The sequence below is a fragment of the Leptodactylus fuscus genome, chromosome 4 (genome assembly GCF_031893055.1).
Source record: "Leptodactylus fuscus isolate aLepFus1 chromosome 4, aLepFus1.hap2, whole genome shotgun sequence".
NCBI classification, from domain to species: domain Eukaryota; kingdom Metazoa; phylum Chordata; class Amphibia; order Anura; family Leptodactylidae; genus Leptodactylus; species Leptodactylus fuscus.
Window position 1 is genome coordinate 186141183 of NC_134268.1, and position 25286 is coordinate 186166468.

Consider the following 25286-nt stretch of genomic DNA (forward strand, 5'->3'; position numbering starts at 1 on the left):
TAGTGGGTGTAATGATGGCTCACTATGTTATCGATAGAGGTGTGAACTTCTATTGTGATCCTATCTGTCTTGTTTGTGATTTAAATGAGGTCACTGCTGCAATGAAAACCCCATATAGAATTGGCAAGTATAACGCTGCTACCAAGCTTTTGTAACCAAAGAGCAAATTTCAAGATAAAATTATCACAATATTTCCCCAAAATTTCCAATCTTTGGTGACACACTCCCTTTAAGTCTTTTGTCTTCACCATTCTTTAAATACATGTCTTGTTTCTTTACATTAAAAGAAAGCTACTGATACCCAGTGCTCCACATTAGAAGGTATTTGGTAACATAATCCTCTTAGCTACTTCCGTGCTAGAAGGCAGATATTGTCTTTGTAAATGGCTTAGCGCATTCACAAAGCTCCATTTGGATATTTTACATGATTTGCTTTAGCTTGTCAGTGACAGAATTGGCTGATTCATTTGGATCTGTAGTTGGCAACTTGTATGTTTGATCTACTGTACAATGCTGATGTCCAACATGCTTGGCAAACACGAGGCCTAGAAAGCAGTAAACACTGGAGTATTGTAATAGAAATGTAACCTGACATGTTCTATGCACCAAAAACAACATAACAATAGCTTTGCATAGAGGAGGATAGAGTACTTGTTCTTATTGAGGAGACTTACTTACAGGCAGTGCTTCATGGGAAAAATATGTAAACTAGCTGTCCCATATAAGGTAAAAGTGGTCTAGTTTGGCTTGTAGATAGTATTCTTCATTCTGGAGGTGGTTGGCGTTATATAGTGAGTAGATATAGTAAAATAACCACTAGACTTGGACGATGTATTTAGATGTATGCTTTGTATCAGGAGTAGTTCTCCATTAATTATTCAGAATCTGATTTAGGAGAATTCCTTTAAGGTCAGAATCTGAATTATTGATGAACAACCCTTTGTCAAATGCTCTTTCAGCACTTTACTAAACTGAAGCCGAGAGTCCTCAAGTGGCTGTTGGCTGGTGGACTGAGTCGGAGGAAAGCTCCATCACATCCCATTGTTTATGGGTGACCTGAAGGGACCTTGTAAGGTAAATGACATGGACAGTGGGATATATGAGTGGGTTTAGAGTCTGGAACTTCAGTTAGGGTTTTACGTTGACCATCAGAAGGTGTCTTCCAAAATGATAAAAAGACGATAATCTTATCCTAGTACATGACTATGGTTTACAATATGGCTGACAATGTGGTGTTACTGATTTAGTCGACACTAACATGATTTTTAACTCTTCAAGTATACAGTTGCTAATCACGTTAGCTCATTTTTTTTCATTGCTTTCAATGGCTCTTATCACGACTTATCACAGTGCAGCGAGTTATTAGATTCAAGTTGAAGATGGCTACATCTGTGTGTTCCCATCTTTTATGTCTTTATTCTGGTCTCCACTGGATATACATTTGTGCTATCCTTCTTATTTCATGATGTTTCATTTATTGGTGTTATTCCTGGTTTAAAGGACTTACGATTTTAGGAAAATGATAATGGAATAAATCAAAACTGGAAAACCTCACTTGGTCTAGTGGTCCCTACTAGTTCTGCAGCCGTGACGTCATGTACACTATTTCATGGACCTGCTGCGTGACGGATAGGGCCAAGGATTTTCTGCAGCAGTCAGGTGACATCTTTGCTGCAGGACCACTGGGACGCACTATAATGGCGGTGCTGAAGTTGCTAGGGGTTAACTGGTTAGTAAGGACAAGAGGGGGCAGATTTTGGTCCTGATTTTGGTCGGGAAGACAGTCGCGGCTTCCTGCTCCGGAGTAAGCCCAAATGAATGGACCTAGTTCGGAGGGTGCAGTTGCGAGGCGGATGCCACGGCTTGATCAGCAGGGCAGCTCACGTCTTTCTTTTGTGAGCGGGAACACACCGCTAGCGCAAAAAAGAACGCTAGCAGTCCTCAAAATCTGCCCCTTCTTGCCCCGTGTGAACGAGCCCTAATAGTTATCTATTTTATACCATTGCCTGCTTTTAAGAAATTTTCTTCAAATCTCGGACAATCCCTTTAAAATAGTTGTTCGATAATTTTAGAGTGTTTTGTATTGAAGACGTGGAACATATACATTATAAAATGTACACTGGTTTACCATTATGGTATACAGATGTATAGTTAGTAGGGTTAAACAAAGCATTTACATTTGGTGCTGGGTGTCTGTGATGGATCCTTCTCCGAAATACACAATACATACAAAATATATTAGTCTTTATCAAGTATATGATATTTACCTAATGAAATCTTAGACTGAGTTCCCATCTGTCTTCTAATTTTCTTGTTCTGTTCCACCATAAGAGCAGAAAATGAAAGGTGCTATAGATCTGGCACCCAACAGATCCCATTGATAGACACCATAGACAGCCCTAATTTGATCATCTATCAGGTTCCATCTTGCTACCTTATTTTGCTATAAAATGTGATGGAATCTACAATGGAGTTTTTGACACAGATGTGAACAGAGCCTAAGGTTTAATAATAAATGAAAGTTTACATATCCATAGGTATATGCCATGTGTATAGCTCCTATTTTTGTCATGTTGTACCATGAATGAGGTGACTGATGGTGATCACCCCTTCTTACCAACCATTCCAGTCATGTCTCTACTTTGAAGCTATGAGTCATGAACCCAAATTGTGAAGTCATCCATAGACAAGTGACCTGGTTGCCTCGTGTCGATACATAAGCTCACTATGTCTCTTTTTTTGTTCCAGCTGTTTCCAATGCTATAAGTAAGAATTAGGACAGAAGGAGCAGGATGAAAATATGGCAGTCCTGTTGTTGCCACCAAGTCCTGACAGCTTCCGCCGTTTCACCCCAGAATCATTGGCTGCTATTGAGAAGCGTATCGCTGAGGAACAGGCCAGAAGTGCCAAACAGGAATATCGAGAAGGAGAGAACAATGAAAATAAAGAGCATTTGCCTGCGCCACATCCAGACTTGGAGGCTGGCAAACAGCTGCCTCGAATCTACGGGGACTTTCCTTCACATCTCATTGGGCAACCCCTGGAGGATATTGACCCATTCTACAAAAATCAGAAGGTAATGGCAGATTGTTGTTTAACCCTTTATCATTGTACTTGTTCAGATATTTATATTGCATGTTACCTTCTCTTTGGGGAATGTTAAGCTTCGTCTTCTAACCGTGAAATGTACAAGTAGATTTTGATATAGAAATGGTCAGAAACCGGTTTTAAACATTTCATCGTGTTGATATTGTTATTGTTTGACACATTAGAGGGCCCTTGTGTCGGAACAGTATATGGGCCCCATATCTTATCACACAGGATCCAAATGTGTCTCTAACAAGATAATCCTAATTGGAAACCATGAAATTTAATAGCTCAGACACTTGTATGTAGTCTAATAGACTGTAGAGAGCTGCTCTAGGGTGGTAGTGGGTCCACTCAACTCCGGGACCCCTGTGCAACTATAACGGCTGCACCAATGGTATGTCAGCCCCTGATTTAATATATTGCCTATATGTTTAACTAGTAATGGGAGATCACAGTCTGTAAGGTGGATACAGCAATGATTTGGGTCAAGTTTAGTACTTCTAGCCATAGTAGCATTCTAGACTCCTTTAATTTTCTTTATAAAATTTTCTTTTGACTATAAAGATTTAGGGCAACCCTCCAACTTCTCTACTATGAAACACGCTGAAGGAGGACATTTTTTTCTGAGTTTCGATGTCACAATTAAATACCATTATTTAAAGGTGTTGTCCAAGACATCATACTACCAGCTCCGTACACAATGGAGAAATGAGCTGATCCATGTGGGTGCCGGTGTTGTATGTCCACAATCTCATATCAATGACCTGTATAATTCTGGGTCTAGATTTCCCATTCAGATGCACAACCTGGGGGAGGGGGTACCTTATTTATGAGCCTTTCTCAAGGGTTAGGAAGACCGGCATTAAAAACACCAGTCCATCCATCTGCTCCAATGAGTGTAGACCTGAATAGAGTCCCTAAAGAAAGCATACAATTCATTCCAGTCTTATATTTCTTGGTAGATACAGCATCTGCAGCTAATAGCGCCATATACTGCACATCTATGTGCTTCAGCTAATGGATAGAGGGGACGTTCAGTTCTAAAAGGATTTGTAAAGTGCTGTGGAATATGTTGGCTTTATAAAAAGAAATCAAATTAAAAAGGGGTTTTATAGGGACATCCAAGCTTGTTGTACATCCTAACACTGTACAGGTTAGAAACCACTCAAAGTTTACATTTCCTCGGGTATGCTATACATTTTGGAATTCAAGATAAGGTTAACCAATTCATTGATCTGTCTTCTTTTATATAGGTATTTAACATTGTGTGAAGCAAGAACCTCTTTAGTGTTTTGTATTCCATGGCTTGAGGATTTTTTTTGTTTTTGTTTTTTTTTCATTGCAGTACTTTACGCTTTAGAGGTCATGCACATAGCAGATTTCTGTACGTGGAGTCTATATAGTGACTCACGAGTAATAATAATATAATAATAATAAATTTAATTTATATAGCGCCAACATATTCCGCAGCGCTGTACAATTTGTAGGGTTCAAATACAGACAGAAAGATACATTACAAAGAAAGTCATTTCACACAATGGGACTGAGGGCCCTGCTCGCATGAGCTTACAATCTATGAGGTAGAGGGAGTGACACAAGAGGTAGCAGGGGCGGCATTGCTTATACAGAGTACCTTGGGTTTTGTACTATGGATGGCTCTCCATGCATGTACTAAGGCTTGGTGTATTTCTACACCACCATGTTATGGAGGCTTTGCTGTTAGAAGTAATGCTTCTAAGGGAGAGTTTATCTTTGACATGACATGTGATAAGTAATTGCACCTCTGTAAGAAATGAGGTAATGGAGGTAATGTATGGATTCCTTTGCTATGTCGTAACACAACTCTGTATTGTTCAGAACTTGCGGTCGGGTGCATTTGGCCTAATGAATTCTGATTTTGTTGAATCGATATTTAATAAACATCATACTTCTCATAAGTTATGGTCTCTGTTCAATGTGTGGTAACGTCATTATTCTTCTCTCTGCCTTTTTCCGTAGACCTTTATAGTACTAAACAAAGGGAAGACAATCTTCAGATTTAGTGCCACACCTGCTTTGTATATAATTAGCCCTTTCCATCCTATCAGAAGAGCTGCAATCAAAATTTTGGTACATTCATATCCTTTCAAGTGAAATCACATTCAGTCTGTGCTGCTGACTCACCATCAGATGCCGAATGTTCTCCAAAAATGTCATCCATCTGCTGTAGATAGTACAAAACAAAGGTAGCCAGGAACAATGGAGAGAAACATTTCTCACAGTATGTACTTTCTGCTTATATTTTAGGTTCCCCTTTTGTGTGGTAATAGCACTTTGCTATTTTTACTAGTTTATTCATATGGCACGACATGGAATTAGAGAAAACTAGCTGTGGTCCTTATGACCTCCATGGTTCCCCTCTGCTGACGGGAGAGAGATTTTGTTTCGTCCTCTTGTTATATTCCCTTTTGTCTGTTCTTCTTGTCTTACTGTATGTGAATAAGATGTAAGGGGACAAATAACAAGGAATCTGATGTTCTATAGCTTGCTAAAAGAATATCACAATACGCCATCAATAGTACAATATGGACTTGTTCACACTGAGGAATCTAGAGCTGATTTTGGGGTCGATTCCACCTAAAAATCAGCTCCAAAATCCAATCCAAATCTGTATTGTTTTTAATTCGAGGCAATGATGGATGTGGTTCTTTTCAGCATGCTGAAAAATGAGGCGTCCTTCTCGATCTTGGGTGTCTGTGGAGTGAGGCTAACTCTGATTAACCTTATTGTATCCTAAATTTCCACTGTGGGTTTCACATACCTTATATTTGGTGAGGAGTGGCTAGAGATGAGCGAGTATTGTTCGGATCAGCCGATCTGAACAGCACGCTCGCATAGAAATGAATGGACATAGCCGGCACGCGGGGGGTTAAGCGTCCGGCCGCCGTCAAAGCGGAAGTACCAGGTGCATCCATTCATTTCTATGGAGCGTGCTGTTCAGATCGGCTGATCCGAACAGTACTCGCTCATCTCTAGTGAGGACATTTAGGTGGAAAGCCACCTTAAATTCCTCTCCAAAATCTTAGCCTAAGGTTCCCAAATAATAGTCCAATACAAAGTGCTAAGAAGTGTGCTCAGGTCTTGAGGTCTAAACCTGGATAAACTTGAAGAGTATGAGAACCCCTAGAGGGTAAGACCCTTAAGAACATTTTCTTCTCTTGCTAAGCCATTTTTGGGTGGACCTTCTTGACTATACATAGACTTTCTAGGACCTAGAGTCTAGGTCCTCATACATATTACATCAAAGTTGCCCAAACCAGTTGTATAAGAGGACCCTCCTATTCTCCCCGACAGATGAATACAAACATATTGTTGTCCTTCTGTTCTCAGGAGAAATAGCCAGAGGTTTCTGGTAGCCACTTCTTCTTATCTCCCCATAGAAAACACATGCATGCTCTGCCAAGTCGGGCATGTCTGCACATGGAAGAATCACAAAGAACAACTGTAAACAATCTTAATAAAGTGAATAAAAAAGGAAATCAAATCAACTTTGCCTTCAGTAATCCCTACATGTTCCTTTATCTCCATCCATTTTATGGCTGGACCACTTTATTTTGTAAATCTGCCATTTCTACGTCCCAGTAATACATTCGATTTTCTTTTCTCCGCTTTTCCGTGGCTCTGGATGACTTGTTATTATTCCTTTCATTTTTACCTAAAATGAGAATGATAAAAATAAAATGTAAACAACCAAAAAGAAGTGAGTCACTGCCGATGAAAGACATTGAAAGGCTTCTGAAATCCCTGGCCGAAATACCCTTAGAAAACAAAGAAGTCTGCAACGGTTCTAATGTATGATTTCAATGGACAGGGTCTGTTTATGTAACAGCTTTGAACCCAAAGATAATATCATTATGGTGGGTTCCTTAGGTTCATAAATTTGTATGTTCTGTCTTATCTACTATTTAGAGAGAGACCAAATATAAATGTCTACTTTATAGACTTTTCTTTACTGATGCCACACGTAAGGACCTGTTATTGTCTAGGTATCGAAATAATACAACAGAAAAACAAGATAAAAGCACCAAAATCAGTCCCCGTAGCACAAGCCCTGTACCCTGGACATCTGAGCACTAGAGTCATTTTATATAGGAAACAGTAGACTTGGTACTGGCTGGCATTTACAATTCTTGACCCATGGTCTTAGTTTTTTCTTCCAAATTATGCAAAGTTCGGGATTCCGTTTGTGGGGTTGTTTGGGGACCCCATGAATGGAAACTTAATCCGATTACAAAAGCAGTTATCTGCAGGCTACAATGGGGTCCTCTGGGTTTCCACCCGATTTCCGCATGAAAAACGCGGAGAGAAAAGTCCAGCTTGCAGGGAGCAGAATCCCCAAGCGGAGATCGGGCACAATTGTGAACCTTGCCTTACCGGTGACACCCTAAATGATAAAATTTTGACTATGGTATGTCACTAATAGAGGGAGCTTAGAAGCCTGAAGGTAAAACAGTATACAGGAGACTCTTAAACTGCCCTAGTGATGCCTGAAGAAGAACAGAATCTCATCATTTAATTCTATGTCTGTGCAATGGTTTTCAAGGTCTGTATTAGGGGGCGTTCATTCTTGCACCCGTTTCCGCCCTATGTCATTCCTCCAGGTTTCCGTCCTCAACCCCGGCAAAACTGGACAGGGGATGGCTTCCCCAAGGTCAGCTTTAAAACCCTTTCATTTTAATGGGGTTTTACAGTTAACCACTGGTGTCCGTATGTGGCCTTTACTGCATGTCCAACCAAAAAAAAAACAAAAAACGGTTTCCCGGTGAAGAGGCTGCAGGCGGACACTGGCGGTTACCTTTAAAAATCCATTCAAATAAATGGGTTTTAAAGCCGACCGTTGGGAAGCCATCCCCTGTCCAGTTTCGCCAGGGCAGAAGACGGAAACCTGGCGGAATAGAACAGGACGGATACGACTGCAAGTGTGAACGCCACCTCAGGAGAATAAGGCTATGTTCATATGAAGGAATTTGAAGCTGATTTGGAGAAGGATTTTTGCCTAAAAATCAGCCTTTTATAGTGGGAGGAGCTAAGCAGATTGTATACAAATATTTAGTGGAATTTGAAGTGTATTGATTGAAATCTTTCTATGCTCAGGAGTCCAGTAGGCGGTCTCACTCAATGATTGGCTGCTGAGTCTGCATACTAAGATGGCTGTCACTGATTAGGACCGCCCAATGGACTCCTAAGCATAATGAAATCAAATATTTCAATTAATATATTACAAGTTCTACTGACTCTTTTACCACCAAACCATGTATCATTCTGTTTGGGTCTACCTGCTCCATAACATGCCACTGGCATATTGGACTGATGGGCAATGTAACAGAATTCCTTTAAAAATGTCTTTATTCGGTAGGCAAACCCACTTAGATTGGAACCACACTTGCAGTTTTTGTGCCACTTAGAACCAAACACAGGAAAGGATCCAAAAAGAAAGAAGAGTATAAAGGCAAGACTGATACTTCTCTCTTTGGTATCCAAAATTCCAATGTATTTGGCTCAGACAATGGCAAAGCCAAGGCCAATGGCAAGGGTCAAGCCACAAATATTGGCTCAGATTTACTAATAGTTCAACAGTGCAAACTTGGACAGGTGGTCTGAAAATATACCAGATTTACCACAATGACTGCTCCGGATGATAAATCTGCCATATGTTTAGGCTTCCTAGTCTAACTTTTAGTCGACTTACTTTGAGCCACAATTTTTTTTAAACAATTTTGGCACATTTTTGCGCTTGATTTAAGTCATGACCCCTTTTTTTCTAAAAATCCAAACCCACATGTCTAAAAGCATATCGAAACATGTAAGCCCAAACTGGATGCACCATGTTTACGCCATTGTCTACTCGTAACCACTGTTGTAAATATGGGGACATAGGCTCCAGTTTTTGGCCACCATTTTTCAGGGGTACAATATCTTCACTAAGCAGAAGACTAGGAACGTCAAGTCAGTGTGGAATTTTACTGAAAAGTTTCATTCCTGGAAAATCAAGTCTATTACCATAAGAACAGGAGAAAAAAAAAAACCTGTATGAAGGCTTCAACCACTTAAGATCAATCATTGCTAGCGATAGAGATATATTTAATCGCTTAATATGCCGTGATTGATGCCAGTTACTGCGGCATTACCTCTACATGTCTGGGGCGCTTTCAGGCGCAGTAAAGTTGTGTTTCCTTTTTTAGAATTGGCTAGAAATAGTGAAGACTTCTCAGTTTCGACTTCCATTGGCCTCCAAAAAGCCAACGATCGGGACCATTCTGTTCCTTGTCTATATGTGTATATCTGTTTCAATGCTAAGTATTTTCCTTGACAGATTCTTCACATTGTTCAGTATGTTTATAATGTGCACTATCCTCACAAACTGCGTGTTCATGGCTATGTCTGACCTGGGAACGTGGGGCAAATATGTAGAGTAAGTATTCATCCTATTCTATTTCCATACTGTGTACAATGCATGGCCTCAAACATTTGCACATTTAGTGACTAGGTTGGGTGAAATTGTAAATAACTAATTCCCAGTTATTTTACTTTTTTTGTATTTCTTTTTATATTTTTATAATTTTTGTGCATATGGTATCCAATATCCTCCTACCTATTACAATGTCTTAGGCTCTGTTCACATTACCATTAAACTGACATACTGTATATGCCATCGACTGTAGTGGACAAAAGAAAAGTGTTAAAATATGCGTTCCAAACTAGAACCCGCAAATAATGTAGCCCTGGATATAAATGCTGTACAGTCAGAAACTATATGGCATATAGTTACATGCATTTGGTGTATACATCTGGAGGTTAGTAGTGTGAACAGGGCCTTCTCCTTGACTGTCCTTCATTACCATTTTGTAACATGTCATTACAGTTGTTAATCTTGATAAATACCCTTCCTCACAAGCCAGTGACAAGCCTTACATTAGTCATAGTAATGATAATAAACTAGTAGACATGTCATTCTGCTAAGTGCAGCTGAGATAAGGAAGACAACTTAAATATGTATGTATTCTGACAAATAGTCAGAAATTCAGCCATTTATTAGATCTTGGGGATTGCTCGGTCTTTCCGAGACCTAAAAGTGAAGCAGGTGATTTATGCTGCAGTATTTGAGAGCAGGATATGATAGAAGAAGAGAAGCTGAGCTCGGTGATATATAGGTTTATGGAATTTGGAGCAGGATTTCTGTGTAATAAGTAAGTAATAAATCCTAACAGGACTCCTAGGAGAGACAGTAAGAGTCCTGCTTACCCCGCCAACACTCAGTGATTGACAGAGTTCCTTCTATTGGTTTGTGTACAATAATGAGTGTGGGCGGAGTCATCAGGACTCTTGCTGTCTCTCCTAGGAGTCCTGACACGATTTTCTTAGGTTTTTGCTCCAAGTCCTGCTCCAAACCATACAAACCTATATATCACCAAGCACAGTTTTTCACACTTTATAATATTTTTCTTTCAAAGGGATTCTACCCTTAAAATCTAAATTTTTGTCCCTAACACATAGGAATAGCCTTAAGAAAGGCTATTCGTCTCCTACCTTTAGATGGCCGCTTACACAGAATTGTAAGCGACTGTTTTCTTGTGGCCGGTGGGCATACACAGTCTGCTTTGCCCTAGAAGTTTGAAGCCAACCCCCAGAAGAAGATCCGTTCCTGAAGAAGATGGAGGCAGCACTGGAGAGTTCTCTGGCAGCATTGAGGACGCCCCCAGTGCTGTTTGACCGCTGGGGCCCGCCCCCAGTGCTGCGAGAGAAAGCATTTGCATACTGCCGAAAACCGGGATTTCTACGGAATGGCGGGGCGGAGAAGACATTTAATGGTAGGAGACGAATAGCCTTTCTTAAGGCTATTCCTACATGTTAGGGACAAAAAATTTGATTTTAATGGTAGAATCCCTTTAAATACAACAGCAGCAACTACATGACAGATTTGCATTAAAAACAAGTATGCCACCAATTATGGCCACTTACTGTTAACGTTTTTTGAAAAAACGATCACGACAGCTTAAGATGGGTATGTTACCACTTGACCGCTGCCAAGCTGGTTCCGCCATACCACTCCAGATTTAAGAAGAAGAGTTGACAGGCTAGTTGTTATGGATACTCTACCTAATAACTACAGTCCTTTCAATGGGATTGTCAGGCCGTTACTTTCTGTCTAATTGTCACTGAACAAAAGGCAAATGAGAATCTAGAAGACTTAGCAGGACTGAAATCTAATCTTAAAGAACTATATTTCTGTAAGAGCAAATCCCAAGAATATTTGCTGATTGTACCTACAAACCTCCATGATAGTATATAGATCTCAAAACTCAACTTTTCACGAAACTCGGTCAGTTTTACTATTTTCCATTGCCTGGCCCATTACTGGCTCTTGAGGATGGGGGGCGAGTATCTGCCACTGAAGAATCATTAGTATTAACCCATTAAGCCTGTGATATCTGAAATGCATCTTATCCCTTACCGAAATATATTGTTTTCATGTTGTTGATCAATTGCTGTTCTCATTGATATTGATGTCTATATTTTAATGAAATGCTTTGCCAGGGCTTTATCTTGTGAGACACAGTAGGCACGTAAGTAACCTTCTAACTCCACCGCGCCCTCTCATGAACTTCGCGAACTCACTGGTTATGCTGCATCACAATTGCACCATGGGAAGGGCATACTCAACTGCATTTTGTCATTCAGAGATAGGGTTTTAGAATGATCTTATGTTGTGTTCTAGTAGCTGCGTTCCTATGCTTAAATGTACTTTATATGCCTGGACATCTTTATCAAATGTTAGAATAGTAACAACCAAAGTGGTCGGATTCTTCATTTTACTATGAAAACCATGAATATATTTACTGTAATGAGGCCAGATGTTGAATAGCAGAATAGTAGTAGAGTAGCGAGAGTATGTGTACCATATAGGCAGCCCATTAGACCGCTATAGGACTCTCAGGGAAGGGAAGTTCTATCTATAATGGTCTTATTACCATTGCTATTAGGTGATGAGACTTTTAGATCCACAGGAGTTACTTGTCCGACTTTGTGTCTGGCTAAAAAAAGTGGTTTCCCCGCGGACAGGCAGAAGACTCACACAGGCGATCACCTTTGCAAACCTATTCAAGCAAATGGGTTTGAAAGCTGACCGCTGGGTTTCCGTCTCCAGTTTCTCAGGGCAGAAGACGGAAACCGGCCGGATTGGCTAAACCAGAGTCTGGGCGCAGATGTGAACCCGCCCTAAATGATGTAGGCCTTTAGTTGATATAAGATGGTGCTCCAATTATAAAACAACTTGAATAGGACAGGTGAATATAATAAACTTTATAATACAGGTATATCTTATTAAATAAATAAGTTTCCGTTACCACTAGTGTTGAGCGCGTAATATTCGATCGAATACCTCGCCGGCATAGGAATGCATGTAATCGGCCGAACACCAAGGGGTTAAACGCATCAATGCGTTTAACCCCTTGCTGTTTGGCCGATTACACGCATTCCTATGCCGGCGAGGTATTCGATTGAATATTACTCGCTCAACACTAGTTACCACTAATCAAGTTGTTTCTTTGTACATAGACGTCTATGGAGAGAGGTGAAGGAGGAGAAGGCACACTAATAACTGTAGCTCCTAAACTTTGTTACTTGTGAGACCTGTTCTGAGACTGTTGCATCTTCAAGATAAGACTCTACCACTATACAAGACAGCAAATTAATTAACAGCTCCTCCCCCCTCCCTTCTCTGTAGACTTTTAAGCATGGAATTGAAATTCACTGAAGATAGGAGAGTTAACGTAAGGAGAAGAAGAGAAGCCTAATAAAGTGGAGAAATATATTACAAATTTTCTTATATTTATTTATAAACAATTGTTTACTAATTGGAGTAATCCATTATCCAGACAGGAGTTAACAAGCCTGGAGATCCTGCATATTTTATAATATATTTTGCATCACAGTTCACTCCCAAACTCAGTATTCTTATTATTAGACACAACCGTGAAGAAGTCCATACCCTTCTAGTATCTGCCGACTCTTTCAGCCAACATACTTTCCTCCTGGCCCTTTCCAGATACATGACATGTAACATGCATGTCAACAAAAGACGTGGTAGATTTGCTTGTTGTTTTTAGCCATAGATGTACACAGGTTTATATCGGAGCTGTATACACAAACTGGTGCATAGAATGTCTTACAATTAAAACATTTGCAAAATTTGTTCATATTTTATTAAGAAATGCAGCGGAGTGATAAAAAGTGTGAAAAACTGCCCATAGACTTTAAGGCTAAGGCCCCTCGGGCCATATCCACAGCACTAAAGCGCTGTGGGAAGAGCCGCTGCGTGAACACATTGCGGTTCTTTCCGCAGCGCTTTTAAGAGAAAGTTCACAGAGTTTTCCTCCGCGGACTTTCTCTTCCCATTATATCTGGCGTTTCCGTAGATATAATTGACATGCTGCGATTTACAAAGCCGCAACGGCTTTGCAAATTGCAGCGTGTCCATGCTGCGATCTTTTCCGCAAAGTGGGGATGGGATTCGCATGAATCCCATCCACATTGCCTGCGCTGTACAATGCCGCAATTTTTTCCGCAGCATCTCCGCTGTGGGCAAATCGTGGCGTTTACGTCCCGTGGGGCTCCGGCCTAAAGGGGTTTTCTTGGAATTTAATATTTATGTCCTATCCATAAGATAAACCATCAGTATCAGTGTTGCTTCAACTCCTTCTGATGAGCTGACTTGATTATCCTGTTAAGAGTATTTAGTAATATGCTTCCGATACTGTCATGGCCATAGGCAGCAATTTTTTGGACCCGACTCATTGAGTTTTACATGCTCTGTGCAGGGGGAGAAATAGATAAGCTATGGAATCATGTATAGTCAGTAGTCCATGTTCCCATCATAACAGTGATGTTATCTATAGAGGTGTTATCTTCTATTGTAATCCTATCTGTAATGTAAATGAGGCGAGTGCTGTTAAGAAAACCCCTTCAGAATTGGCAAGTGTTTATCGGTTTACTGGCCAGTGTGAAAATCGCAGAATTTAGTACTCATTTCCTGACAATAGATATTTAGATGAAAAATGTATAAAAATCATTAAAAAAAATTGTTTTAGAATATGTTTAACATAATCAGTTGATTTTAAAAAAAAATAAAAATAGGCCATTTTTTCTTGTGAAACATACCCTTTAAGAAGCCATTGGGATGGCTTAAATAGGTTGTTTAGGATAATTTTATTTTTTTTAAAAAATTAGTTTGGGAGAGGTAGAAAAAAAACAAAACAAAAAAACAAACTGACCTGTCCCCGGTGCTCCGCTGCGTCCCAGCTCTGTCCTTTCCCGCTGCTCCGGTGTCTTCTTGTGGCAGAAGTCCTTACTGGCTGTGACATCCTGGGTCTCTTTCCTTAGGCCACTGATTGGCCTAAGGAAAGGACCCCGTGGATGTGACAGGTAGTGACATCCCATGGCCTTTGATGAGGCCACTGGTTGCCCTCAGCGGTCACATGTGGCGAGGACTTCCACCAGAAAAACCATAGGAGCAGCAGGACCGGACTGCACTGGGAGGCATCGGAGCCTTGGGGACAGATGAGTATTTTTTTTTGTATTGTTTACCATGAACAGCTTCATATATCTGGTATTGGCTATGCCTGGCGCTCAGGGATCCGTGGATGTCAGATCCCTGCTGATCTTCACTTGATTCTAATTTTAGATCATTAATTAAAAATTCCCAGAAAAACCCTTTAATCAACCAATTAGAAGCCGCCATAATCCTCACAAATTCCTAGCTGTGAGGGGCCACACGGTGGCTCAGTGGTTAGCACTGCAGCCTTGCAGCGCTGGAGTCCTGGTGTTCAAATCCCGCCAAGGACAGAAAACCATCTGCAAGGAGTTTGTATGTTCTCCCCGTGTTTGCATGGATTTCCATCCCATATTCCAAAAAAGACATACTGATAGGGAAAAATGTACATTGTGAGCTCTACGTAGGGCTCACAATCTACATTAAAAAAATAAATAAAAAATTCCTAGCTGTGAGACAGTGACAACATATCCTATATACATCTATACAAGATTGTATCTCTAGTTTATTATAACCTGCACCATGCATAAAAAAAGTTACCTTTGAAGTCCAAAGCTGTGTTTGTAGATATGATTCTGGCTCTGGAAATATTTTCTTCCGTCCTGACTATAGACTATTGCTATCATTACCTGGACTGGAATCTATGGAAAGAAATCTATTTATCTCGTCTTTGTCCACAAATGTAAACAAAAGATCCAAAAGCAAGGAACAAAGCAATAAGTTGGCTTGTTCTAGTGGCGGTAACAAAGGCTTGTTTCATAGCGGCAATATGATAATCGCCAGCATCTGCTGCTTTGAAATGCAATGGCTTATCTTGTCATTGTCAGCAGGGAGAAAGGAAAATGCCCCAGGTTTCTCGGCACATCACATATTTCCTGTGTGCAGGATCAAAATCACTGCTGCAGATGACAGGCGTATAGTACAAACAGTAGGGAGATTCTACCGCACTTGTAAGGAGGTTCACTTTGGATGCCGTGTACAGTGGGGCTTTCTGCTCGGCAGCTGACAAGTACAGTTTACATATGGCTATGAAAGGGAACCTAAAGCTATTACCAAAGCTAGATACAATTAGTATAAGGCCAAGTTCACATCTGCATTCGGGCCATTCCGTTCCCCTATACTGCAAGCAGTACTTTTCTTTCCACATTTTTCGTGTGGAAACCGAGCGGAAACCATATGGACCCCATTATAGTCTATGAGGTCTGTGGGTTTCATAAGATAACTGCTTTTTTTTATGCGGATTAGGTTTCCATTCGGGGGGTCCTCAAACAGACCCCCAAATGGAAACCCATGCGCAGATGTGAACCGGGCTTAAAGAGGACCTTTCACCTCCTGGGGCACATGCGGTGAATTCAGCGCACTGTCGGCTTTCTAGCGGTGTATTACACCGCATGTGCCCCAGGTGGTGAAAGGACCTCTGTAAGAGTGCATGAATGAACTGTCTTGATGAGTCCAGTGTAAGGGATGTCTATCAGGTCCAAAATGCCTCCCAAACCAATAATAGTGCTAATAGGAGGAGAAACTTACCTTTATAGCCACAAACTAATGAAGCAATGCAGAGATAATCATCTTTTTATGAATATGAAAATCAGCTGGCAAGTGCACTGGGGGTGTGGCCTGATTTGGGAGATCTGCTAACAGGCAACTGTGATACAGACAGAGGCTAAGAGTGTCATTCTTACCTCCAGGGCCAATATTGAGCTGCAAGAACCAAAGCACTTCCAACTGTCTGCAGGTAAATCTGGCAAGTCAGGCCCGCCCTCAGTGCACTTGACTGATTTTCATATCCATAAAAAGATTATTTTTTCTGCTTTGTGGTCACAGAGGTATGATACTGCTCCTATTAAAGGCCCCTACTCAGCACTTTTATTGGGTTCGGCGGCATTTTGGACCGTGTAAACTATATGGCCATTATTGATCATTAGTACAATTATGTTAGGAGGTGGCGTTATTGTGTATTTTTGCCTTTACTTAGTGTAATAAGTTACAAATTGATAATTGGCATTATCAATTATGGTCACCTTTTTTAATATTTTTATTATATTCTTGTGATGTAGCATGTTGTAAGTGAATTTTTTAAACTTATTTTTAGAAAATCTTTTAGCTCCACTAGGAAAGTCAACATGTGATCATTGGTGGCTCCTGTAATACAGTGCAGTGCTTCTATATTGCAGTGTATTATGCTTGTCAGTGTAAAGCTTTGACTGACTGTGAATGACTGTGGGGACTTAAAGAGAGGACAAACCATTTTTTGGTGTTAATTCCAAAGTCATTAGAACGGATCTTCTTCTTAGTAGTGAGGGGTTTCAGTGTAGTGTATCCAATGACCCCTCTTGACACTATTAAATGGCTGAGATTTTTAGCATTGTGTGCTGACAGCAATCGTATCAGAGTTGTTAGGGTATTTGTAGATTTGGCCATGCAGTTCACATATGTGACCACCATTCTATTCAAACAAGGGACATGCGACCCCCATTATCCTGATGTGTAGGGTATCCAGTAGGGCTGAAAAATCGGAGTTGTGGTGTTAGAGATAGAGCCGAAGCCAGTTTTTTTTATGGAGTTGGAAAGAAAAGTTACCAGTTCCAGATACAAAATAAAAGAATTTAGTTTTAATTATATTATACAGTTATTGATATTGTATAATGAATTAGATGTATTGTTTGTTACAAGATTTACTTTCATAGAAATTTAATCAATGTAATTTTTTGTCAATTAGAGGAGCTTTACTGCTCCTGTCTGACCATGGCTGTTTATGCTGGAGTCAGAGTCAGACTGTAGAAAGTGGAGGAGTTGGAGTCAGACATATGATCTAACAGGGGCTGTATCTATTGAATGGTTGGATGGATTTAAAAAAGAAAAACACCAAATTGATCAGGGCCACAGTGAGAAGCAAAGCAACTGCATTTAGCATTCTGTACTTGGTGACCGTTCCTTTTTAAGGTCAGGCCCCCATGTTGGCTGCGGGAGAAATACTGCAGAAAAAGCAGTCCCTGCAAAATGGATGGAATTCTAGAAAATCCCATCCACACGCTGTGGAAAAATACACACAGTAGACATGCTGCGATTTCCAAAACTCTTGCGGTTTTAGAAGTCTCAGGATGTCAATTATACCTAAGGAAATGCCAGTGGTTTTCCTACAGGTATAAGGCTAAGTTCACACGGGGTGGATGGGCGGATTTTGGCACCGAGAGTGACGAGGGGAACTGCGTCACTCTCGGGTCAAAACCGCCTGCCACGACAGTCGCGGCCTCCCCCTCCAGGGTCTGCCCAAATGAACATTCCGACTTCGGAGGTTGCTGTTGCCAGGCGGACGCCGCGGCTCAATGAGCCGCGGAATCCACCTGAAGAAAGGGCAACTCGCTTCTTTTTTCTGGAAAAAAGTAGCCTGGCGGTCTCCATAGACCACCGTTGTGAAGGGGCGGATTATGACGTGGATTATGTGCCATAATCCGCCCCCTCTGTGCCCGTGTGAATGGGGCCTTATGGAATTAGAAACTCTGCAGAGGAAACCTCTGCATACTTTCTGTGAAAAGAGCTGCGGGAAAAAGTGTGATGCATTGCCATGGTTTTTCCTGCAGGGCTTTTTTTCTACAGTCCACTACACGGGGACTTAGCCTAAGGGTAAGGCCCCATGGCACCTCCACAATAGTAAAACGCTGCGGGAAAAACCATGGCAGGAACTCATCGCGGTTCTTCCTGCAGCGCTTTAAACAGAAAGGAAAACGCCACGGACTTTCTGTTGCAATTATACCTATGGAGAAACCGCTGGCGTTTCCGTAGGTATAATTGACAGGCTGTGATTTCCAAAATCGTGCCGGTTTTGGAAATCGTAGCATTTTCGCACAGCAGTTTTTACGGCAAAGTGGGCATGGGATTTTCTAGAATCCCATCTACTTTGCCTGTACTGTAAAACACTGCGATTTTTCCTGTGGCGTTTCCATCCCGTGGGGCCCTGGCCTAAAGGTGTATTCTGAGACTTCTATATGATGGCCTATTCTTAGAATAAGTCATCAATATGGGATCAGTAGAGGACCAACTCCTTGGACCCCTACAATCAGCTATTTGAAGGGGCCACACCACTTGTGCCAATTACGTCACTTTTTTTGATCACGAGACGGTGGCTCAGTCCCATTTAAACGAATAAGGATGAGCTGCAATACCAAGCACAGCCTGTAGAATATGTATGGCACTGGTATTCAGAGAATTGAGCACAGCGCTCCTGCAAGCACCAGGGGTCCTGGATGTCAAACCCACCCCAATCGCTTATTGATATGTTCTTCTTAAGCATAGATCATATCATTTTATGAGCCGTGGAAAACCCCTTTAAGAGAATCCCATTGTAAATAACAAATTCCCATAACGTAGCGTGGAGAAATCAGTAAGAGTGTATCAGAAGTGAAATGATTCATGAACATTGTAGCATGTAACTGACTCTGTCATTTCATTGTCAAACTAGAACGATCATACCTCTCATTCTCTCAGGGAACAGAAAGGTGATCATTAGCGCCCACTGTCTGATTATACATATGTAACACTCCTGCTTTGTTCAAAGTCTTCTTTCAAAGATTCTGTAGGAACAAATCCATTGTGTCTGTGGATTCAGAAATGTATTTTACCATTCCGGCATCTAGCTGCTGGCTCTGTATGATATGAGCAGATATAATTATATCTATAGCGGGGTATGCAGATGAATGTTATTTCTGACTGTATGTGGATTACTGAATGTGATATAGTTTATGTGATCGCCTAAGAGTAGCGTGTTTTATTTTAATAACATGTAGTGAGACATAGGCAGCAGATAGCCTTGCGGACATATTGCTCTTCATTAGGTGATCTGTAAAAGTGAGATGCTCATTAAAGTGTACAGTACCCCTCTCACAGCAGATGTCTCTACAGTATGCCAGTCTCCTCGGTATCTGTCAGCCATAGAAGTTATTAGTGTAGTCAACACCCTGTAGTTCTACCAGAAAGTAGGCAGCACAAGTATTTTACATAGCAAATAAAAAAAACCCAAGTGTCCATTATGCACTTACATTACGCTTCCTCTTATCATACTGACTGGCCAAGGCCCACACGTAGCTTTTCAGCATTACCTACTACAGTCTTAATGAAGTTCTCGACTGGCACAAGACAAGCCTGACTTGTTATTATTATCATGTTTAACTGGCATGAGTTATAATGACTTTGTCAACGGCCCTCCCTGCTCTCTGCCCACTTTCGCAAACACCGTTGAGCAAGGCACAGAACAAGGGACATGGTGCATCTTTGGCCCCCAAAAAATTGCTGTGTGCCCAAGATGTACCCCATTAATACCCAACTGCTCCAGGAAATGGGTATAGATGGGTTAATAAAGTCCCCCCATTGTGTATATCCCTGGTGCTCTGGGGTAGTATAGGGGTTATTTAATGTTTCCCTAGCGGTCTAGGACAATGACAGGCTTAATGCCTGTATGGATGGTAGTCTATGATATGAAAGAAGTCAACAGCATCCCTGGTGGTCTAGTGTGGTAAAGGGTTAAATGTCAATATATCTGGTAATCTTGGGAAATGAAAGGGTTAATGTTAATATAACTTATGTTCTAGAGCAATGAAGGAGCTATTGCAAATATATCTAGTGCAAATGTATCGTGTGCTATTTAGGCAGACCTGGGTCTAAGGCTAGATTCACCACAGAGAAAATCCTCTTCATTTTCCATCGATGTGATCAGCAGGGAGTCTCGAATCCATGGCAAGATCAAGCAGGATGGTTATTTTTTCCGTGTCTTGCTTCGATCTTGGATTCAGAGCGGACTCTCCTACAGGTTCCTACATGTAGTACCCTTATGGTTATTCACCTCTCTAGGCTCCCAGGTTGTGTTAGCTGTTAGCTCCTGTTTTCTCCATACCCTGCTCATACAGATGGGTAAAGCAATACAGAGGTGACAGAGAAGACTATGCATCTGTAATTGGACTGCTGCACAGTTCTCTCTGTAATTGAGGAAATCAATTTAGCTGTGCTCTTTCCCATCAGCATTAAGCTGGGTTTCCATGTTTAGGTTTTTTTTTTTTGTGTTTTTAAAGCCAATCCAGGAGTAGATTGAATAAAAGAAGAGTATATAGTTCCTCCCTCTTTGTAATACATTCATAATTTTGGCTTTTGGCTTCTATAACAGCTGAAAATAAAAACGTATACAAAAGCTTAATATGGAAACCCATCCTAACCCTGCATTCACAGGACAGATTTTTAGCCATGAAACTAGGTCCGTTTGTTGGCTGGAGGTAGGACTCCAAACAGTATACTAGGAGACCCTGTCTTCAAGCGGCATATTGTCCTGTGCTATTATCGATACAGGACAGTATATTTCAGGGAGACAGGGACTTCTAGCACAATGGATAACTATAGTGCCAGGATCCCTCTCTTGGCATGATGATCAGGCTGGTAAACATGGCCAACACTTGCACCGAGTTTCATGGCGCAAACTCATTCGGGTGAACATGGGGTAAGTGTAGCTTAGGGGCCTGGTCCCAATTGCAGCTGCTGCAGTGTTTTCCTCCTATAGCCACTTGTATCTAATCCTTTTCGGAAGAACTGTAGTGGACGTGTTCAGCACCATCAAATATCTGGTTGGTGGTGGTAGGTTGCAGAGCTGATGCCCTGATCTTGTGTTTAGGTGTCTCTAACACATTCCCTATTTAAAGCTTCACCTATATTGTAATGGTGACAATTGCAGTTTCTAAAAAATAGTGTTGTACATGAGCCTTATAGGGGACCAGAAAATAAGGTCTGATTTACAACATATGCTCCGATTCTATAAAGCATAACATTTCCACATAATGAGTAAAAAGCAGTAATCCACACACGCTACTTACATATGCTTATCCTGCATTGTAAAAGGGACACTTTGGAGCAATTAGTATATAAACTACCTTAGAGAACCAGGCTGTAAACGGATGCATATATTAAACACCGCTTTTATAAGCACCATCTTTGCAGGCAAATTAAGCGTAGGCACCTGGGCTCCGCATACATGGCTGAATTCAGTTCAATGTACATTACAGGTGGGGGGGCAAACTCAGGACTGTAGGAAAGCTTTTAAATAGGATCTAATCCGACAGCCCTGTACAAATATCTGCCACCTACACACCGCTCTGATTAATTTCACATCTAGATTTATCAAATCATGAGGAAACTCTGTGGTAAGCAAGAACTCTTTCATTCTTATATTCCTAAGGCTTTCTTCTTTGCCTTATGGTACGTCCTTACCGGAAAGCTTTTGTAGAATGACACGTAATAATAATCCCTGCTACATGTGCACAAGCCTGTAAAATGGTTAATCCGCTGCTGCACAGTTTAGCGATTTTATCACAATACATATTGTTAGTACACAAATTTCCTGGATGTATTTGTTGTGCGGTTAAAACAATCTATTGTTCCCTGTTATCAGCCATTTTTCTATAGGATTAAAGACAGGATGGCCAAAAAAAATCTCAGGCTCCATAATCCCTAATTGTGAGAAATCAGTTTATACAGATATGTGAATGCTATCAATAGAACAGATTATATATTGTGTCATTTTCAAGGGTTATGGACGTTTAATGCCCCACGTTGCTTAAACGCCGCGACACAATGTTTTACATTAGCTACAAAGTGGATGGGATTCTGGCTAATTCCATCCACACATTGCAGAAATTGCAACATGTCAATTATACCTACAGAAAGGCTGGCAGTTTTCCTATAGGTGTAATGGAAGCAGAAAGTTCACAGAGGAAAACTCTGCAAACTTTCTATGAAAAGCACTGCCGGAAAAAAAGCAATGCGTTCCCACTGTGGTTTTTCCCCAACGCCTTTTGTCTGCAACTCACTACATGGGGCCTTAAAGAGGACCTTTCACGAGTTGGGGCACATGTGGTTTTATATACCGCTGGAAAGAAGACAGTGCGCTGAATTCACCGCACGGTTGGCTTTCACGATCTGTGCCCAGGGTGAAGAGCTATCGGTACCGGTACCGTAGCTCTTCACTGTCAGAAGGACATTCCTGATAGACTGTCAGGAACGCCCTTCTTCATAGCAATGCCTATAGCGCTGTACTGTGAGAGCGGGGAAAACATTACATATCATTGGGAAAACTCATTTTTAACTAAGCACATACATACCTATTGTATGTTAATCCACTCAGTAGTTTTTGAATGAACCAGCTTTTATTTATATGCTAATTAGCCTCCAACAATCACAGGAAGTTCTCAGCGAGCACTCCTCTCTCTGCTGTGTGTATAGCACAGGCTGCTGATGCTGAAGTCTCCCTACTCTCACACACAAAGCAAAGAGTGTGCTCGTTGAGACTTCCAGGGCTCGCTGGAGGCTAATTAGCATATGTATAAAAGCAGACTCATTCAAAAATTACTGAGAGGATTAACGTACAAAAGGTAGGTGTGGAATAGCCTTTCGAAAGGCTATGCAAGTATGTGCTTAGCTAAAAATGCCTTTTCCAATGATAGAGCCACTTTAAGGGAACCTGTTAGGTCTTCCAGTTTTAAATCTATCCGTATTGGCATTTTAAAGAAATAGACCTTTATACTGCTGAAAAGCTGCGCTGAATTCAGCACACTATCGGCTTTCCCGATCTGTGCCCTGGGTAAAGCGCTATCGGTCCTGGTACCGTAGCGCTTTACAGTCAGAAGGGCTGTAGAACACAAATATTAAATTTACACAAATCCAAAGAGCTTAAAGGGAAGCTATCAGGTCTATTTGGGACTCTAAACCAACCACAGGACCTTATGGACTGGGAGTTTGCTCTGTTAAAAAGACATCATTGCCTGCAATAAAAAAAAAAAAAAAAAAGCTTTATACTCACCCTGTCGCTGTAGTCCCTTCGCCAGCGCAGTTCTTCACTGAAGCAAGAGGAGTACACCTTGGCTTCATTGCGCATGCTCTGTACCTCCTGCACTTACACAGTGAGTCATTGGACTCACTTATGAATTCAGTGCACTGTCGGCTTTCCAGCAGTATATGGAACTGCCTGTGCCCAATCTGATGAAAGGTCCTCTTTAAAGAGGTTTTCCCACCAAAGCAAGTTACTCCCTAGCCATAGGACAGGAGAAATCTTGCAGATCAGTATCGGTCTGACTATGGAGGTATAATGGTGGCTGCGCAGTACGCATACTTGGCGGTACGCTTAAACGCTTAACGTGGTGTATTTTATACATCACTATAGACTTTAAAGTAACACCTGTTCTCCAAAAACTGCTAGAGGTGCTGATGAAGCCAGTTTACATGTTTTTTAGGGTGCTGTACCTGTACAGGTCCTCTTTGTATAGAGTGGCTGACATACATTGCAGCTTCTATGCGGCCTTGGGAATGAAGAGGTTAATCATTGACCTGCTCTTGGTGTCTGGACACACATGCAGCAGGAACTCTGAAAAAGAAAATCAATTTTAATTATGTTCTGGAAAAATGACTGGGCTGCAAATTGTAGAACAAAATACAGATGTGTAGTCAGAGGATTTCAGCCCGAAGGGTTAATGCTCCTATAACTGACTATAGGATGTGGGTATATGGGGCGATGGTGCGGGCCAGCGGTATTGTGTATAAGCCTCTTCTATAGTCCTCTGATTATATTGCTTGCATACTCGACCCATTCTATTGAATACACAGTAGCACACCATATATACACTCACCGGCCACTTTATTAGGTACACCTGTCCAACTGCTCGTTAACACTTAATTTCTAATCAGCCAATCACATGGCGGCAACTCAGTGCATTTAGGCATGTAGACATGGTCAAGACAATCTCCTGCAGTTCAAACCGAGCATCAGTATGGGGAAGAAAGGTGATTTGAGTACCTTTGAACGTGGCATGGTTGTTGGTGCCAGAAGGGCTGGTCTGAGTATTTCAGAAACTGCTGATCTACTGGGATTTTCACGCACAACCATCTCTAGGGTTTACAGAGAATGGTCCGAAAAAGAAAAAACATCCAGTGAGCGGCAGTTCTGTGGGCGGAAATGCGTTGTTGATGCCAGAGGTCAGAGGAGAATGGCCAGACTGGTTCGAGCTGATAGAAAGACAACAGTGACTCAAATAGCCACCCGTTACAACCAAGGTAGCCAGAAGAGCATCTCTGAACGCAAGTACGTCGAACTTTGAGGCAGATGGGCTACAGCAGCAGAAGACCACACCGGGTGCCACTCCTTTCAGCTAAGAACAGGAAACTGAGGCTACAATTTGCACAAGCTCATCGAAATTGGACAATTGAAGATTGGAAAAACATTGCCTGGTCTGATGAGTCTCGATTTCTGCTGCGACATTCGGATGGTAGGGTCAGAATTTGGCGTCAACAACATGAAAGCATGGATCCATCCTGCCTTGTATCAACGGTTCAGGCTGGTGGTGGTGGTGTCATGGTGTGGGGAATATTTTCTTGGCACCAATTGAGCATCGTTGCAACGCCAAAGCCTACCTGAGTATTGTTGCTGACCATGTCCATCCCTTTATGACCACAATGTACCCAACATCTGATGGCTACTTTCAGCAGGATAATGCGCCATGTCATAAAGCTGGAATCATCTCAGACTGGTTTTCTGAACATGACAATGAGTTCACTGTACTCCAATGGCCTCCACAGTCACCAG

The 25286-nt window shown here is 41.4% G+C and overlaps 1 protein-coding gene across 2 annotated transcripts in view; it reads left to right on the plus strand.

The window, feature by feature from the left end:
• The window catches only part of LOC142200863 (sodium channel protein type 5 subunit alpha-like), a 415975-nt gene that overhangs the window by 105350 nt on the left and 285339 nt on the right, over positions 1 to 25286 (plus strand). The window contains exons 2-4 of one of the 2 annotated variants that reach the window (XM_075271516.1): positions 2749 to 3076; positions 5089 to 5207; positions 9452 to 9541. In XM_075271516.1, the coding sequence (XP_075127617.1) occupies positions 2801 to 3076; positions 5089 to 5207; positions 9452 to 9541 (485 nt within the window). In that variant the 5' untranslated portion in view covers positions 2749 to 2800. Of the gene's footprint in view, positions 1 to 2748; positions 3077 to 5088; positions 5208 to 9451; positions 9542 to 25286 lie in introns of those variants that run through there. The other variant, XM_075271515.1, reaches the window with a different exon arrangement.